This window comes from Ursus americanus, chromosome 6 (assembly GCF_024610735.1).
Source record: "Ursus americanus isolate L20-20 chromosome 6, mUrsAme1.1.p, whole genome shotgun sequence".
NCBI lineage: Eukaryota > Metazoa > Chordata > Mammalia > Carnivora > Ursidae > Ursus > Ursus americanus.
The window spans coordinates 42168276-42185771 of NC_142132.1; the positions used below are offsets into that span (position 1 = coordinate 42168276).

The window sequence follows — 17496 nt, forward strand, 5'->3', positions numbered from 1 at the left end:
TCTCATGGTTAGCAACAAGCAGAACTTTCAAAACCATTACTAGTGTCAGTATTGGTTGTTTGTCAGCTTTTGGGGGTCAAAGGCTTCTTTGAAAATCAAATATAGCTCATGGGCTTTCTCCACAGGAAAATGCACACATACTTATATACTTAGCATTTTTTGGAGTGGCAAGCCCGCCTGAAGCCAGCTAGAGACTCTAGCCGAAGACACACGTTGCTTCTAAATTGAGGCTGGAGGCAATCAGGTCTTATTCTGTTCCTTATTGTGCTAAGAAGGACAGTTGGGCTTTCAACCAGTGGATGAAGTAACACCTGAGAGGATGTGAGGATTGGCTTTTCTTCAGAATTTGTCTGACTTTTCTTTAGTCTTAGCTCTTCGTACATGGAGATTTGTAAAGGTTTCCTGATAATTTATCTGACTCAGAATGAAGATGGTATAAGTTTCAGTGCGCATGTTCAGTACAAAATTAGACGGAGTGAGTTTTTTTTTTTTATTCAGTCTCACAGATTATTTCTTTCATAGAAATCTTCCTTTGAGTATGCTACAAAGCATAAGAGTCTCCCGCCACCCTCCGCTCCCCGTCCCGATGATGAGAAGAATGGATGTTCCCTGGGAATTCTATCCCTGTTTTCTTCTCTACTTGTTTTAGTTGTTACAATATTTTTGTTATCAAACTACAAGTATTTCTTACATTGAAGAAGGATTCAGTGGTACTTTGCCATCACCCTGTTCCAATCTCATCCGTCAACATGTGGTCTAGGTTCTGCATTTCAGCTCTATCTAAAGATGATCCATTTGCAACAACCCCAGTCCAAGACACCATCATCTTTCACAGAGATGATCTTTTGAGTGAGCAGTATTGATGAGAGAGGATTTATGGGGGGAAGCTATGAGATTGTAGGAGGGCAAAGTAACAGAATATTTCAGGGGGGATATTTCTGGAGTGACAGACAAAATAATTTGGAAACTATAGAATATTTACCTTTTGGGACACACAACTGGGAGATAATTGAAGAATACAATTGGGATTTGACCAAATGGAGAAGATTGTACATATTTCTCTTGGGCCCCTCAGAAATAGCCCTCCTTCTAATATTAATGACAATGAACTTAGGGAAAGGTAGTTAAATGAAGCAAATAGAAATTGTAGCATGATAACTGAGGTTTAGTTAGTCAAACACAGCCAAAATATATGAGGAGTTTGGGAGGTAGGTGTGTGTCCCAGGAAAAGAGTGGGATCATATGCTAAAGAAAGAAAATTCTAAATAAAAGGATTAGTAGTACGTCTTTGTGGAAGAATAATTAGCCTGAATGATGCTCTCAAATGGAAAAGAACTAGAAAAGCTGGGTATAATATACTTTAAAAATATTTTTAAATGGATCACTTAGCAGTCAAAAGTAATGTCCACAGAGGCCAGATATAAAGTGAAAATTGAAACTTTGGGAAATACTTGAGCTTCCAATTTAGGTGTTGCCTTGAATCTATTGGTCAAACTGCAGAAACCTTGAGCTTTTGTTCTTCTGTCTGTGTGGGGCATAAAACACACAAGATCAGTGTAAGAACCAATCAGATGTGAGGTTTAATGGGAGATTTTGTCATAAAGCTAGAAACTTAGATTCTTGGTATAAAGGTTAACTAGAAATGAACTCACTGTGCAGAAGGGAATAGCAAGAAAAATGTTCTCTCTTGATCTTGGAGTTGCATGGAGGGGGTAAATTTTCTTGAGCATGGATGAGCCCCATGCAGGTTTATGACCCAAGTTGTACCACCTGTGGTGCCTAACGAAGCTAAGAGGAAAGTTTGGTATTAACTTCTGGGGTTATAGATGGGCAATGTTCCTAAGGAGGTTGTAGAAATGAGCACAGATATTCCCTGAAGGAGTACAAATTTGAGTCCGACTTCAAGGGATTCATAAGGAAGTTCTGAGGGAAATAAGATTACGCACAAGAAAGGAAAGAGAGGAAGGAGGAAGGAAGGAAGGAAAGAAGGAAGGAAACAAACCACCATGAGTGAGAGCTGGGGTTGGGGGGAGGAGAGTTTAATCAGATCTGAAATGAACTGTGGATATTAGAATTATCTGACATAGACTATTAAATAAGTATGCTTAAATATGTTAAAAAAGATAAAGAGATGCTGGAAAAGATAAGCAAGGAATAAAAGCCATCTAAAAATAAAGTAGAATTGAGAAATAAACAGCTTCAGGCAATTAAAAACCAAATCATTAAAGTTAAAAAAAATAGGATAAGGATAAAGGATGAGTTAAGCATCAAGGTGGACACATATCTAGAAAGAATTGGTGAACTAGAAAATGTGAAGAGATTTAGAAGGCAGCCCAGAGATACAGAGAGATGGAAGATATGAAAGGGAGATGAAGGCACATGGGAGAGAGAACGATAATACTGGATTTCTAGAAGGAAATAGGAGATGGTGGGGAAGAAATAATATAAAAGGATAGTATGGTCTAGAATTCTCTGAAATTACTGAAAGAAACCAAACCCCAGATCTAGGAGGCTTAAGGATAAAAGTAAAAATAAAAAATCCATTCCTAGAGACCTCATTTAGCATGCTACTGCAGAACACCAAAAACAAAGAAAAGTCTAGAGAGCATTCAGGGAACAAGCAGAGGTCCTCTTCAAAGGAATGGCAGTTAAACAGATTGCTAATATCTGGAGTTAGTGGGCTGAATAATGGCACCCAAAAATATCCAGGGCCTAATCCCCGGAATCTGTGTTACCTTATATGGCAGAAGAGATTTTGCAGGCGTGATTAAGTTAATTTTCTTGGGGCGGGGGGGGGGGGGGGGGACTTGGGTTATCTGTGTGGGCCCTAAATGCAATTTCAAGTGTCCTTATAAAAGGAGGCAAAGGGAGATTTTAGAGAAGAGAAGGCAATATGGCCACAGAGGAAGAGAACAGAGTGATGGAACTACAAGCCAAGACATACTGGCAGCCACCAAAAGTGGCGAGAGGCAAGGAAGGGTCTCCCTTAGCGCCTCTGGAAGGCGTGCATCCCTGCAACATCTGATTCCAGCCTAGTGAGACTGACTCTGGCCTTCTGGCCTTCCAAACTGTGACAGAATACAATTCTGTCATTCGATGCCACTAAATCTATGATCATTTGTTATTGCAGCCAGGGGAAACTGACATGGTGGACAAAACGGAAGTCAGAAGACAGCGTCCTAGAAAATTGAGTGTACTAAGAGAAAACTAGTCGTCCGCTCAGACTTTTATCTTTTAAGAGTAGGATTTAAAAAAGACATTTTTTCAGCACACAAAAACTAAGTGTTTCACTCACAAAACGACATTAAAGGAAATTCTAAATGACATACCTTAGGGGTACATATGTACGGTTTGAGTTCAGAAAAGAATGCCTAATAAATACATTGCTAACTATTGGTTAAATGGAAAGCTATTAACTCTATAAAGTAATAGGAATTCTATGTCATAGGAAGGACCAAAGAAAAATAGATTTAAAACGCTGGATATTGTTGTCACATTTGTTGGGATGCTGGTAATTGGAAATAAATGTTGGAGAAGAGAGTAGGAATACGGATGAACTCATGCTTTGTTGAGTATGCATTTTAAAATATCTGAGATAACCAAGAAAAGAATAATGTAGAGAACATAACTTCCAAAAGAGGGTAAAATAATGAAAAGAGGAAGAAAAATCATTCCCAGGGGAAGTAAAAAAGAAGGAAAAAGAAGCAGGAAGATATGTAATAGAAACAATATGATAGAAATCAATGTAAATGTAGGTGATCATAGTCTAATATAAAGAGATTAAGATTCCTACTAAAAGTCAAAGATGGATGTAAAAAACATGTAGTATATTTTGCTTCTAATAGTCTCCAGCTAAAGTGTGAGACAGAGCAAGATGGTTGGCAAAGAGGCAAAAGTTGTTAGAGCAGGCAGCTGGTAACCAGAATAAAACCGGTGTTGCTGTATTAATATTGGACACAATACAGTAGGAGGCAAGATGAATTACTAGAAATAAAGAGGATATCTAAGTAATGGTAAAAGATTCAATTCAGCAAGGAGTTATAGTCCTCCACATGTGTGTAACTAATAAGACACTGAAAATATGTTTCTTGGATTTTTGAAAATATAGGCTGAATTCAGACAGAAATAGACTAATTCCTAATCTAATGGACCTAAAAGTAGGCCACTGAAACCTACAACAACGGGACAGTGAACGCACACGAAACGTTCACGCAAGCTGGCCACATGATAAGCCACAAAGCAAAGCTCAAATACATTTTAAAGGATTACCTTTCTCCAATCCATGTTCTCAGGTCACAGTACATTTAACTTAGAAATCAATAGGAAGACACTAAGAATACCCTCATGTTAGGAAATATTTGAAAACATCCCTAGTAAATTACTTACGGGTCAAATATAAATCAAAATGGGATTTTAAAAGAGTGATACAATTTACATGTATGACTTGTGCGACACAGCTAAAGCAATGTTTGGGTGTACATTTATTGTCTTAAGTACTTTCTTAGAAAAGACAAAAGGTGGGGCGCCTGGGTGGCTCAGTCATTAAGGGGCTGCCTTCAGCTCAGGTCATGATCCCAAGGTCCTGGGATCGAGCCCTGCATCAGGGTCCCCACTTGTCAGGGAACCTGCTTCTCCCTCTCCCTCTGCCTGCTGCTCCCCCTACTTGTGCTTCTCTCTCTCTCTCAAATAAATAAATAAATAAATAATCTAAGAAAAAGAGAAGAAAAATAAAGATAAAAGATGTAAGATTCCACAGCTGAGCTTCATACCTAAAAAGTTGGAAAAATAGCTACCTAATAAATCCAAAGACAATTAAAAAAATAAAAGAGTAGAAATTAATGAAATAGAAAACCATAGAAACTCATAAAAGAGTATCAGTTAAGCCAAAACTTACTTTCTAAAAAGGATTTAGGGGCACCTGAGTGGCTCAGTTGGTTGGATGTCTGACTTAGTTTCGGCTTGGGTAGCAATCTTGGGGTCGTGGGATGGAGCCCTGTGTTGGGCTCTACACTCTATGCAGAGTCTGCTTGGGATTTTCTCTCTCCTTCTCCCACTATCTCTTCTTCTTCTCTCCCCCCCCCCGCTATCCTCTCTCTCTCTCTCTCTCTCAAATGAATCTTAAAAAAAAAATATTTATAAGATAGACTTCTAGTATCAAAATAAGAGAGAGGACACAAATAAATATTGTTAATAGTGGATGAGAGCATGTAGCTTTAGAAGCATTAGAGGGAGTGAAGAAGTAGAGAGACCTTGTGAACAACATAGGCCAATCAACTGTAAAGTTGGGACAACATGGCTGAATTTTTAGAAGAAAAAATGACTAAGGGCAAAGAAGGAAAAACAAGGAAAATCCCTATATATAGATAAAAAAAAGAAATTTAATCAGTAATAAAAATCTTCCTACAAAGAAAACACTGGGTTAGATGAGTTTGTAGGCCAGTTCTAGCAAACATTCTAGAAAGTAGAGAAGATATTTATGACGTGACAAAGAATTATCTAGGATTTAAAAAAAAAGTTACCACAAATCGATATGCAAGAGACCCAACCCAATGGAAATTGGACAAAAACACAAAGGCAAGAAAGGAAACACAAATGATTCATAAATATATGAAAGATATTTAACCCTATTAAGAATTAGAGAAGTGGAATCAAAATCTAACAATACACCAATTCCTACTCACCAGGCTGACAAATATTAGGAAAGTCCTACAATAATGTCAGGTGCGGGCAAGGGTGCAGGAGCTCTCTTTACCACCCATGATCATAAATTGGTGCAATCACTTTGGAAATTTGGTATTCCTTTGTAAATTTGAACATACTCATATTCTCCTATCGAGGAGTTCTAATTCTAGGTTTATACCCAGAGAAATTTTTACACAAGTGCACTAACACATATGCACAAGAAAAATGTGCATCGAAGCTTTGTAATAGCAAACAAAATCACTCCAATGGTAAGGAACACTAGGGTGCATAAATGGTGGCATAGTATACAGGCAATAGGGTACAGTTGTGTAAATAAGTAAACTAAGCAGTACCCCCATCACCATGAACAGATTACAAAAATGTTAAATGTTCATGAGTGTTAGAATTCTCTGGAGAGCTCACGGAGAGCACAGAGGCTTTGCTTGTTGAAGTGGGACAGGGATAGACCTCGCTGTATTGTACCGAGTTTCCAGGGTGACACAGATACACAACAAAGTTTGAGAGCTGCTGTGTTAAAACATAATTGCAGGGGGCATGCAGACAGTTTAGCTTGCACAGAGCTCCACAAAACGTGTAAGACGAAGTCATACATTAGTCGGGCTACCTACGTAAGTCAGAGCGCGACAAAGTTAGCTGCTGGTGAGGAGGAAGCGGTGAGCATTTGGGGAGGAGGCATCCAACCAAGAGGCAGGATATACTTTATTTCTTAGCTTGACGGAAGGCACACTGATCATTTTATTATTCATACTTAATGTAATGTTTGTGCCTAAGATCTATGTCACAGTATAAACTTACAAAGTCATAAAAGCAAGATTTATTTCAAGCCTGTGCTTCCCAGTAGGCATCTGGGTATGACACATTGTTGCAGCCACTGTAGGCTCGCTGGCTTTAGTGAGGGTAGTGCAGGTGACAGGGTATATACACATTGTCTTTCCTCTGCTGCTCATCCGCAGCACTATCTGGAAGGAATTCTCAACTGGGACAAAGGGAGAGTTTGTCGTATAAACTGGGTGCTTGGATTGCCCTCTGCATCCGTAGGAAGGCCCAGAGGTTGGATGTCTTCACGTCGGTCCAGAGACTGACCTGGTGGGAAGCCCGGAGGCAGCGTGTGGCGGCAGCGTGTGGCAGCAGCAAGCAGGGAGTGAGTGGATCCCTGTGTGTACCCCTGTGGTACTGAAGGGGGACGAACAGCACAGGAGAGGGCCTGGCCCAGAGCTACTGGAATGGACTGATGATGCAGGGTTGGAATTTTCCGAGGGGAGGGACACATCCCTGGGAGAAGAGGTGACCCTTTTCATTGCTCCCAAAGGATCTGGGGGAATTGTTTCTGTCGATTCTTAGATTCGGATTGCAACTATCTCTGTACTGGACGCTAAGGATGGGCCCAGAAGTGCAGGGAAGCAGGGAGGAGTGTACTGGGAGACGGTGTGTGTGCTTTGACCCAGAGTGAGTGGATGAGAACTAGGCCATAGGAGATCGGGTCTGCAGAGATCCTCACTAATGCAGCTAATGGGTTGGGTTGAGCTGTGCCAAGTTTGCAAGGAGTTCTGAGCAGGCAGAATGGAGAAAGAAGAATATAGGGACCATAGTAGCTGGTGGGGGTGGGGAGGCAGGGGCAAGGCCCCACCCCCACCCCGATTATGCTGTGGCTGCCCTTGGCATACTTAGCCACTCACCCCAGGTTCTGCTGCAGATTGTTGGGGATGATGATGGCCTTGCCTTCCAGAAAGATACCGTGCACCCTGTAAGTCAGGCTCCTTACAGAGTTATAGGGTCCTGCTCTGGGTGCAGTGGGGACTGCTCATGCCACTGACCAGCCAGGAAGTTGAGAATGCAGGAAAGGTTTCATAAAAGAGCTTCTCTAGTGGCTCTGCCATTAAGGAGTAAGTGCGAAAACAAAAAGTATGAGACCTCCCCATCTCCTCTCCAAGGTGTGTGGGCTCCGATTAACCCCCTTGTGCATAATTCAAATTATGTTATTTCTGACCTCACAGTTTTTTGAGATAAAAATAATTTCCTCACCCAATCCTCTCTATATTCCTTGTCCAAGGAGGGCTAGCTAGTCCATCCTTGCCCTTTCCCACAGTCCTACTGATTGTTAGATCAGAATGTGATTTCCCTCTCCCCACTGTCCTGTGCTCAGTTAGCAGGGCAGCTGAGAGCAGAGCACAGACATCCTGTTGTGTGAACAGAACCTGCTTCTGCTCCGGTTCCTGAAGCCCCAGCTGGTTCTGGGCTCATTCACATGGTAGCCCTGAGATGTGAACACTTTGCCCTTTCCCCACCTCTGGTCTGTTGATCTCGACCCAACAAGATCACCTTTCCTTCAACGGTCCTGTCTGAAATACAAAGTTGAGTGCTTCAAACCCAGATTCACTTTAACTTTTCTAGATTACTGCCATTCCACATCCTTGGGAACGATCTAAAAGAATTCAAGTCTTAATGTATCTTAGGATACAAGTCTTATTGTCTTCTTCTCTCCCAGATCCGGCATATGGTTTCAACTGGCCAGTCTTCATGCGCACATCAGGTTCCTAAGACAGTTCCTGGAATAGACAGTTTCACACTTCACCCTTCAACATGTTATGTTCTGGTTTAAGTGATTTGAAATCCCCCCTACCCCCTTGATCACTAATTTCTAACTTTATTTACCTCCATTTATTCCAGTTCATCCTCTCAAAGCTAGAATGTATCATTTGCAAGGAGGAAGATTTAAGACCTATTTTAAGACAGTTATTCACAGTCAAAATCTTGACTTGCAACCAGCCACCGATTTAGCCACATTTGAGAGACAGTAAACAAGAACTTTTCTGAACCTGACTCCCCCTCCAAAAACCCTTGATTTATGTTAGTTTGTCTTTTTTGTCATTCCTGTGTTGCTCCTAGCCTTGAAGCAGTTTTGTTACTTTCTTGTCCTCTTGTCTTTCCCTATGCAAGCAGCGTACAAACCAAAAATGGATTGTAGCAGCTTTGTACCTAAACCTTTCCAGGGCTTCTCATTGCCCTTGGTGGGGTTTGCGGACCCTGCCCCCACAGCTCCTGGGCTGCCTCTGACCACTTCTCCTTTCTGCAGGGGAAGGCTAAGTGGGGGGGGGGGGGCGGTATTTCACCTGCCCTGCAGCTTCTACTGGAGACCTCCCCTCTGTACTGCCCCTGCCCCCACATAACACTTACGGGCGCTTTGCCTAACAAGTTCATCCTTCAGGTTCAGCTTCAGTGCTAATTCCTCATAGAAGCCCCGTCCTGGAAGGAGCTCCCTGTGTCCCGCTGCCTTTATGGTTTCTCTGCTTGCAAGTGCTCAGTGAAAATAGGATAATGATAGGATTTACCTCATGGAATTCCTGGAGTCGTGAGCACCAAATGAGACAATATGTGTAGCGAGCTTAGCAGACGTCCACCGTGGAAGCACAATGGGTGTCCTTGGCCCCTAGATTTCCCTATGGCAGGGCTCAGCGTATTCAAGCTACGAAGACCTTGAGCTTTACTGGGTGGGATTAGGCCTGACTCATTCAAGGCTGTCTTGCCAGTGCTTAATACAGAAGAAACCACGCGAGATGTCGGGTAGGTTTCTGTGCCATGAATGAGTGAATGAATGAGTAGATACATTTTCAAAATTTGTGCACAGATCTTCAGAAAAACAAAGCAAAGCTAATTATTATAGAATTAAGGGAAACTTAACTGCATTTTGGTCAGTGTTGTCAGAGGAAGCCAGGTTTGTTTCTCTCAGGTAGATGACCCCCGATAGGAAATTTGGCTTTTACTTCCAGCAGATGCCTACCATGACATTTGCCAGCACATGGCTTCTTCAGAGCTTGACCCCATGGAAGCCAGTGCATGGATGGTTTGGCTGCCAGACATCTTTTTCTGGCCTTCAGAAAAGCTGTTTTCATTTTAGGGTTAGCAAGTATTATTTATAAATAACCAACTAACGTACTGCATGACGTAGGCCCGATCCCTTGACCCCTTCGGCACCAGGTATTCGGGCTGTGGGTCATCGATACCTCCTGACGGGCCTTTTGCAGACATAGGTCATGAGTCAATGGTAAGCATGCGTCTGGTTCCCTTCCCAGGAAATCAGCGACCCCGAGATCCTGGATCTGGTGCACAGCGCCCTTGGCAGGATGACCGTGGTCCGGCAGATTTTCCCGTCTGCAAAGGACAACCAGAAATGCATGAGGAACAACCACCGCATCTCCTCCCTGCTCTGTGACCCCCAGGAAGGCTACCTCCAGATGCTGCAGGTCAGTGCTCTCCGCCCGAGCTCCCTCCAGAAGGGGGTCTCACCCGCACCCTTGGCGTGCCGTGGGCAATGGGCAAAGATATGCCTCAGCTGAAGCTGAGCACTGTTGCCCACCAGCTGTAATTACTAGAACCCTGTCATTTGCTGAAATTGAAACCAGTCAACTGGGCAGTGCCTCTGAGCAGCATTAGTAGGCAATTATGCCTGTTGTCAGCAGACGGGGCGTATCAGCTCACTGGGTGCCTCCTGTATTTAAAAGTTACATGTTCAGGGATGAAAGAGATTACTGTCTCTCAGGCTTCCGTGCTGACTACTTCGTGCGTGATGGGTTCGCTTGGTGGGATTGGGGATGGGGAGTCATCACGCTGCGTCTGTTTTAGGGTCTTCCCTATAGGAAGTCAATAATATAGACATAGCTCTTGTGAAACAACTAGGGACTGTCCCAGCTCATCTGCTGAGTGCTAAGGTTTAGGTCAAGCCGGACACTGCTGGAGTCCCAGCTAAGCAGGGAGAGGCCAGAGGGTAGGACCATGACATGCCTAGCTGTTGTGTTCCTTCCAAGGCAACAGGTCCAGTGTTTCTGGATAGTCCTTCTGCCACACCTTGTGCCGTATACGCAATCAGTGTTAGCTTCTCTTGGGGCCAGGGAGTAGGACGTGGAGTTGTGTACCGATTGTGAGAGGTGAGGTGGTTTTTTCTCTGGGTGTTTGGGAATAACAATGAAGCACAGTGGAAACTGTCCATTAGCAGCCCAGAATCCACTTCTCCATTAAGAATATTGTGCATAGGAAAACTTTCATTTGGGGGCACCTGGGTGGCTCAGTTGGTTAAGCATCCAACTCTTGGTTTCGGCTCAGGCCATGATCTCGCAGTTGTGGGATTGAGCCCCATGTCGGGCTCTGTGCTCAGTGTAGAGTCTGCTTCAGATGCTCTCTCTGTGTCCCTCTCACTCATGCTCTCTCTCTCAAATAAATAAATAAAATCTTAAAAAAAATAAAAGAAAAAGAAAAAGAAAACTTTCATTTGATGCTTGGTGGGTGACACATAACCGAAGGAAATTTCTCCCAATTGGGTTTGCAAAAATTGCCCAGAAATTTGTACATGTGATATGCTTGCCATTCAGCATTTGAAAATAATTATGCCTTCTTTATCCAGCGAGGCGTGAAGAGTAGAAACCAGGGTTCGGGACAGACATGGTGTGTCTGCCGCCTGGTATCAGTTCCCTCCCAGGACATTTTGGTATTACCTTATCAGGGGGCACACATTTTGGGGAGTGGGCTGGGTACCTGTGTAATCTGCCAAAACATCAAATCCATTCTGAAATCTTATATTTAGCGAGGGGGGAAGGAAACGTGCCCCAACAGATGGTAAACACTAGAAATATATTCTTGGTTGATGAGGCAACATAGCAGACACAGATTTTAGCTGGAGTAATTTCCACTACCCCCATAGACACTGTTCCAGAGAGCCATGGCAAGGTCTGAGGGCTTTCTAAGGTGGTGAAGGATTGGCCAAGAGAGTCGACAATGGGCCCTGCAGGACCCATGGACTCGAGAGCACTGGGCATCCGGGCCAGGGGTGGAAGGTGCTTAATACAAGATTTTATATTTTTGGATGCTGCTGGCCTACTCTGCCTTCCTCCTTTCTAGAGTTTAGAAGAAGAGGTCAGGACCGAGTAAGTCCCCCTCCCTGGGCCTCTATTGACCACCCCCACTGTCTAGATGGATGGGGGTAGAGTGAGATGATGTGGCTCAGGCAATACGTGCCCAACCCCATAGCCTCACGTGGGGCAGGAGGGTGAGGGGATGCTGTCAATCTCTGTGTGGCCAGACTCTGGGAGGGTCTTACTCCCAGGCAGGTCTCCCCAGGCTTTCTCCTCTTGAAGGTCTTCGTCCCTCTCCAGCCTTGCCCCGACTCCACCCCACCCCATCGTCCCATCAATTTTTCCAGTTCTTGCCTGGTCACACTGCACTCCTTCTCCTTGAGGAGCACAGGAGGGGCCCCTTCTAGTGCACAAGTATGCACTGCGTGGTTGTGGGTGGCAGGAGAGGGGAAGTCCTTCTCATCAAGGCCTCTGATCACTTGTTTTATCATGGATTAAAAGGTGCAGTTGGGCTCTTTGGTGGCACATCAGACCTACTAGATGCAAAGAATGCGTCCCGGAGGACAGGAAAGAAAGGGAGATTGGTAGGACGGATGCGGAATCTGGTGGAGGGCGTACTAAAATGACCCACAGAGGGTAAACAGAGGCAGCTCTGAGGTGTGTGCTTAGTTATCATCAAAGGTGGTAAATGCAATATCAGACCTAGAACCCTGGCCACCCTGCCTACCTTTGTCTGTTCCTGCTGACATCCAGGCACTACATCAAGAGCAAGATGGAAGAGTGACATCACAGAGATCCTGTGGCGGGGGTAGTAGCAGAAGCAGTAGCAGTGGCAGCAGCAACAGTAGCAGTGGCAGTAGTAGCAGTAACACTGCGGTAACAGTACTAGTAGTAGTAGGAGCAGAAGCAGCAGTAGTAACACTAGCAGTTGTAGCAGTGCACTAGCAATGCAGTAACAGTACTAGTAGTAGCAGTGGTAGCAGTGCAGTAACAGTAGCAGTAGTAGCAGTAACACTGCGGTAACAGTACTAGTAGTAGTAGGAGCAGAAGCAGCAGTAGTAACACTAGCAGTTGTAGCAGTGCACTAGCAATGCAGTAACAGTACTAGTAGTAGCAGTGGTAGCAGTGCAGTAACAGTAGCAGTAGTAGCAGTAGTAATAGCAATAGCAGTAGCAGTGCAGTAATAGTACTACTTATTGTAGCAGCAGCAGCCGTAGTAGCAGTGCAGTAACAGTAGTAGCAGCAGTAGTAGGAGTAGCAGTGTAGCAATAGTACTAGCAGTAATAGCAGCAGCAACAACAATAATAGTGGTGAAGTAACAGTACTACTAGTAGTAGTGGAAGTAGTAGTCGCAGTAGTAACAGTTGCAATGCAGTAACAGTACCAGTAGTAATGGCAATAGCAGCAGCAGTAGCAACAATAGCAATAGGAGCAGTAGCAGTACTAGTAGCAGCAGTAGTAACAGTAGTAGCAGCAACAGTATTAGTAGTGGTGGCAGTAGCAGCAGTAGTAACAGTAGCAGTAGTAGCAGTGCATAAACGGTAGTAGCAGTAGCACTGTAGTAGCAGTACTAGTAGCAATAGCAGCGACAATGATAGCAGTAATAGCAGTAGTGGTACAGTAACAGTGCTACTACTAGTAGTAGTAGAAGTAGTAGTAGCAGTAGAGGCAGTCGCAGTAATAGAGCTAGCAGCAGCAGCAGCAGCACAAGAGCCACATCGCCTGGGTTCAAATCCCAGTAACTGTAGCTACTAATGGATTATTTAATTATTGTTATTTATTTGTCATTTTGTGCCTCAGTTTCCTGGCCTGTAGATGGGAAGGTAAAGTGTCTACCCCTTAGAGACATGATGAAGATTAAATGAGGGAGCATACCGAAAGCGTCTAGCACAAGACTGAGCTACTAACTGTGTCATTATAGAGGAGGTGGTCAGGTGTGTTCAGTGTCTATCAAAAGGCTGACGATGGCCTCATTTTTTTTTTTTTTTTTGTAAGGTATAGTCCACTTGTCTTCCTAAGCATACTCTTTAAAAGCATCACAGCGGGTGGGAGCGCGGTTCCCATCGGTCCAGCCCCGTATCACGGGCTTCGTGCACCACTTACTGTCCATATCACTCCCGCAGGGACTCCATCAGAGCGGCCTTGTGTGGGAGAGGGGAGGCTATGTCCGGGAGACCCACTTAGCGCTCCCTACGAGACCCTGCTCACTGGAGACCCTCCGTAAGGACGGATGGGCTGGATCTGTTAACTATGCAGGTCTTAACCCAAGTTAAACTGTTTCCGGAAGTCTCTTTATATATCTATAAATCAGCACTTTATTAAAGGAATCTCTGTCTCCATTTGTTGCCTCTGCCTTGAGTGGGGGTGTGACGAGAGGGAAATGCGGATTTACTTCCTCATCCAGCCCAACTCCTAGATTCATCTCATTTACAAGCCATTCTCTTCGACTTTCCTTAGTAGCTATTACCACTTCTTTATTTCTTAATGACAGTATAGAAGACAAACTAATTTCTACTAGCCTCTAGCTGTGAGATTTATCGAGAAGACTCACATGTTTAGAACAACTAACTCAAGAAAAAATAAAACATTTATGTCATGGATTATTAACTTTGTCTTGATGGAATTAATGAAAATCCTTTTAGAAATGAAGCTCCCAAGTCCATCTCTTAGTGCTTCCCGCAGACGGCTGCTCTTGGGACAATAACTCTGGGTTAGAAGTTTTCATGAGGACCATCAGGAATGGGGACTTTTTACTAGATCGTCTATCTCTTGGCTTTTCCTCTGAGCTGGTCTCAGAAACTCTATTTTCTTCCATTAGGCCCGTGGTCAGGGCTTCCTGTGCTCCAAAGTGAAGCCAGCCCTCTTATAGCAAATCAATTTGGTTCCTATTTAGTACAATGAAAGTCCCTTGGAGGAAAAATACCTAAGTAAGTGACTTCTCGTAGCTCCGAAAGCATTGCATTTGCCCGTGTGCTCTGGTTTATTTTCCCCTACAAAGCACTGTCTCATTTGGGTACTTCTCATTCTTGTTTTCTTGACAAGTTAGTTTAGGGCTTGTCTGACTCAGCCAGTAATAAAAGTGATAACCAGTCTTTAAGAACGTGAGACTTTACTAAAATTTCGCGGACAGCCTTGCTTAGAGGAGAATCTGGAAAGTACTTTGTCTTCAGAACGGCGCCGTCCGGTGACTTCAGGGCTGCAATGGAAGTAACAGACATATTGTCACATCGCCACCCCCATTTATATTCAAATGGATTTCTGAAGGGGAACAGGCACATGACAGAAGCTGTGTTGTCTGGTCACCGTGGAGCCTGACCCTTGAATTAAGCTGCAGGGGCTAATGCGGTATTATTATAAAATGCCCCTTCAGGTTGGAATTTCTCCTCTTTGTGCATTTTAAAAGTGTGGAACGGCTTGATAGATGGAATCCCTCTTCCCTCGCTGAGTCTATTAACACATTTCAAAACTCCCCCTCCCCACCTGTCCCTATTTCTGTAGGGTTTTCTGTATTATTCTCTGGCTACAAGTTGTTTATCAACCTGCCAGTAGAATCCTTTTCTCTGGAGTGACAGTGAGCCACCCCACACCATAGCTACCTTGGACTTCATGTCACTTTCACTGGTTTCCTTTTTTCACCCTAAACGCTCAGACGGAACCTACAGCAACCATCAGTCAGGAAGTCTGCTGGGCGCACGGCGAAGCATGGTCCTCACTGCCATTGTCAGAGACAGTCGCACAGGTGATCTCTCTGCCTGCACACGGCCACGGGCGCTTTTGGAGCCCAGAGAGCCTCGGGTGTGGACCACTGCCCCTATCTCCCCTGCACACCACCCCCTCAGCTTCGGTGGCGAGCAGAGCTCCCCATCCTCTTTGCCCTCTGCCACCATCTGCTCCGTCCTCAGGCTGGGCTGTGGTGCCCTCTCTCAGGACGGGCGGGCTGGCCGCAGTTTGCCAGAAGGGCCTTGCCCAGGGATGGATTTCTCAAGCTGTGACATCTGGCGTCAGCTTGTCCTCCCAGCTGGACCCTGTGCCGGCTGCTTGTCTGACTTCGCTGGATGACCAGAGCCTGTCTGAGGATCTGGTCAGAGGTCAGTTCCCGCTGTTTGCCCCTGGGAGGTCTCCCTGAGCAGGCCGCGTGGCTTGATTAATGATGGAGGGAAGAGAAAACTGGGCTCCTTCGAAGCCTGGAGGAAATGCAGGCTTTCTTAATGAAGATCTTTCTTAGGTTTCTGTCTTTGGTGTGGGGTGGATAATGGTCTGGTGTCGAGATGCAGCTGGCTCGTGTGGCTGTGACCCTGGCCTGCCATTCATCTTCCTTTGCCTTCAAGCATGATTCTCCGCTGGATAATGTGAAGGCACAACAATTCCCTGGGCCCTGGAGTATAATGGAGACAAGGCTGGGGCTCCCTCAGGTTTACTACAGGCAAACATGCACTGAGCACCGGGGTTGGGGGGCAGACGGCCGGCTACGCAGTGGGGCCATCGTCCCTCAGGGGCCTCTCCCTTCCCATCTGAGGGAGGTGGGCACGGGTCTCTGCGTGCTGGGGTCCAGATAGGATCAGAAGAGTATAGCACTCCTGAAGATCTTAGTGTATCTCACGGGGGGGCTTGTATTTTCATTTCTCCTGGCCCTAATCCTGCTTCTGGGGACCCAGGTAAGTAAACAGATGATCCAGGCTCCTGATGGGGCAGCTGCACGCTCACTCAGTCCTGACCCGGATGCGAACTCAGTGCCTTTCCTGGCTTCGCAGACAAACCCAAGTCTCAAAGGCTGTCCCTGTGGTAGGGGGCAGAGTGGGGTATTGGCACTGTGGTGGCACAAACAGTCTATGAGGTCCTGCGTCCCCTCCTGCCGGGGAAGCTTCCCTGCTTGTCTCCTCCCCTCAGAGGCCATCCTCTCTTTCCTGCTGGCCTCCCTACCCATCCTCTATTTTCTCTCTCTGGGTCTTGACTCCAAAGTGAATTCTCCTTATTTTTTCATGAAGATCAACTTTTCCTGGTAGCCTTTGCTCCTGCTGACACTAGGTATTTTCCTAAATAAAACGTAGTGACTGACGTAGTGGGGATTCTGGTGCTAACTCTTCAAAAAATAAAATGTGTTTTTCTGTCCTGGGTCCTCAGTTGGCTTCATGCGATTGGTCTTTGGTTATCCAGCAGCCAGGAAGGGTCTCTCTGGGTTTCTCAAGAGCTTACAAGCCCCAGTCAAGGGCTGCAGGCCAAATTCTGTCCTTTACCTCCCAGAAATGTGTCCTCCCCTTTCGCATTTCCCTCCTGAGGACCCACTTCCTGCATAGGTTATTGGCTTTGGAAATGCGAGCCTTGTGAGGATCCCCTCCCCCACCTGCTCCCCAGTCTCCTGGAAATGCATACCCCAGATTATGATTGGAGATGGACACTTCCTTTGGGAACATGTTGTTCCAGAGCCCCTGTGCCCTTTTCCCAGTGTGGCCTCTCTCTTCTCTCAGTCATATTCTAAGAAGCATTCTCTTTGCAAATACCTTGATAGAGCTTTACCTTGCTGTTTTTTTCCTACAAACAGATTTAAATCTATTCATTTAGCATTCATTAATTCCACAAACACTCATTATGCACTTATTACGTGCCAATTCCTCTGTTAGACATTTCGCAAATGCTCTCTCTTAATTCCCACAAACTCTAAATAAATGGGGAAGTTTCATCTCTATTCTGTAAGTATGTACGGGTTAGGAAAAAATGGCATATGCAGAAACCCAGAGGCCCAGGAGAGCAGGGTTAGAGTTCAGGGTGTCTGAGGGGCGGGGGGCGGGGGGGGGGGGGGGGAAGCGAGAAGTATCCGGAGTTCAGTCAGAGCAGAGGATTGCTGCCAGAGTACTAAGGATGCAGGTGTAGCCCTTGGAGATGTGACAGGGCAGGGTGTGTCTCCAAGAAAGACAGCTCCCTGCAGGGCGGAGGGGAAGGGCCCGAGGCTGGG

General features: G+C 45.1%; 1 protein-coding gene across 1 annotated transcript in view; it reads left to right on the forward strand.

Moving 5' to 3' along the window:
* Positions 1-17496, forward strand: part of GRID1 (glutamate ionotropic receptor delta type subunit 1) — a 685250-nt gene that overhangs the window by 461035 nt on the left and 206719 nt on the right. Inside the window, exon 6 of the mRNA XM_045783660.2 lies at positions 9774-9944. Within this exon, the coding sequence (XP_045639616.2) occupies positions 9774-9944 (171 nt within the window). The remainder of the gene's footprint in view (positions 1-9773; positions 9945-17496) is intronic.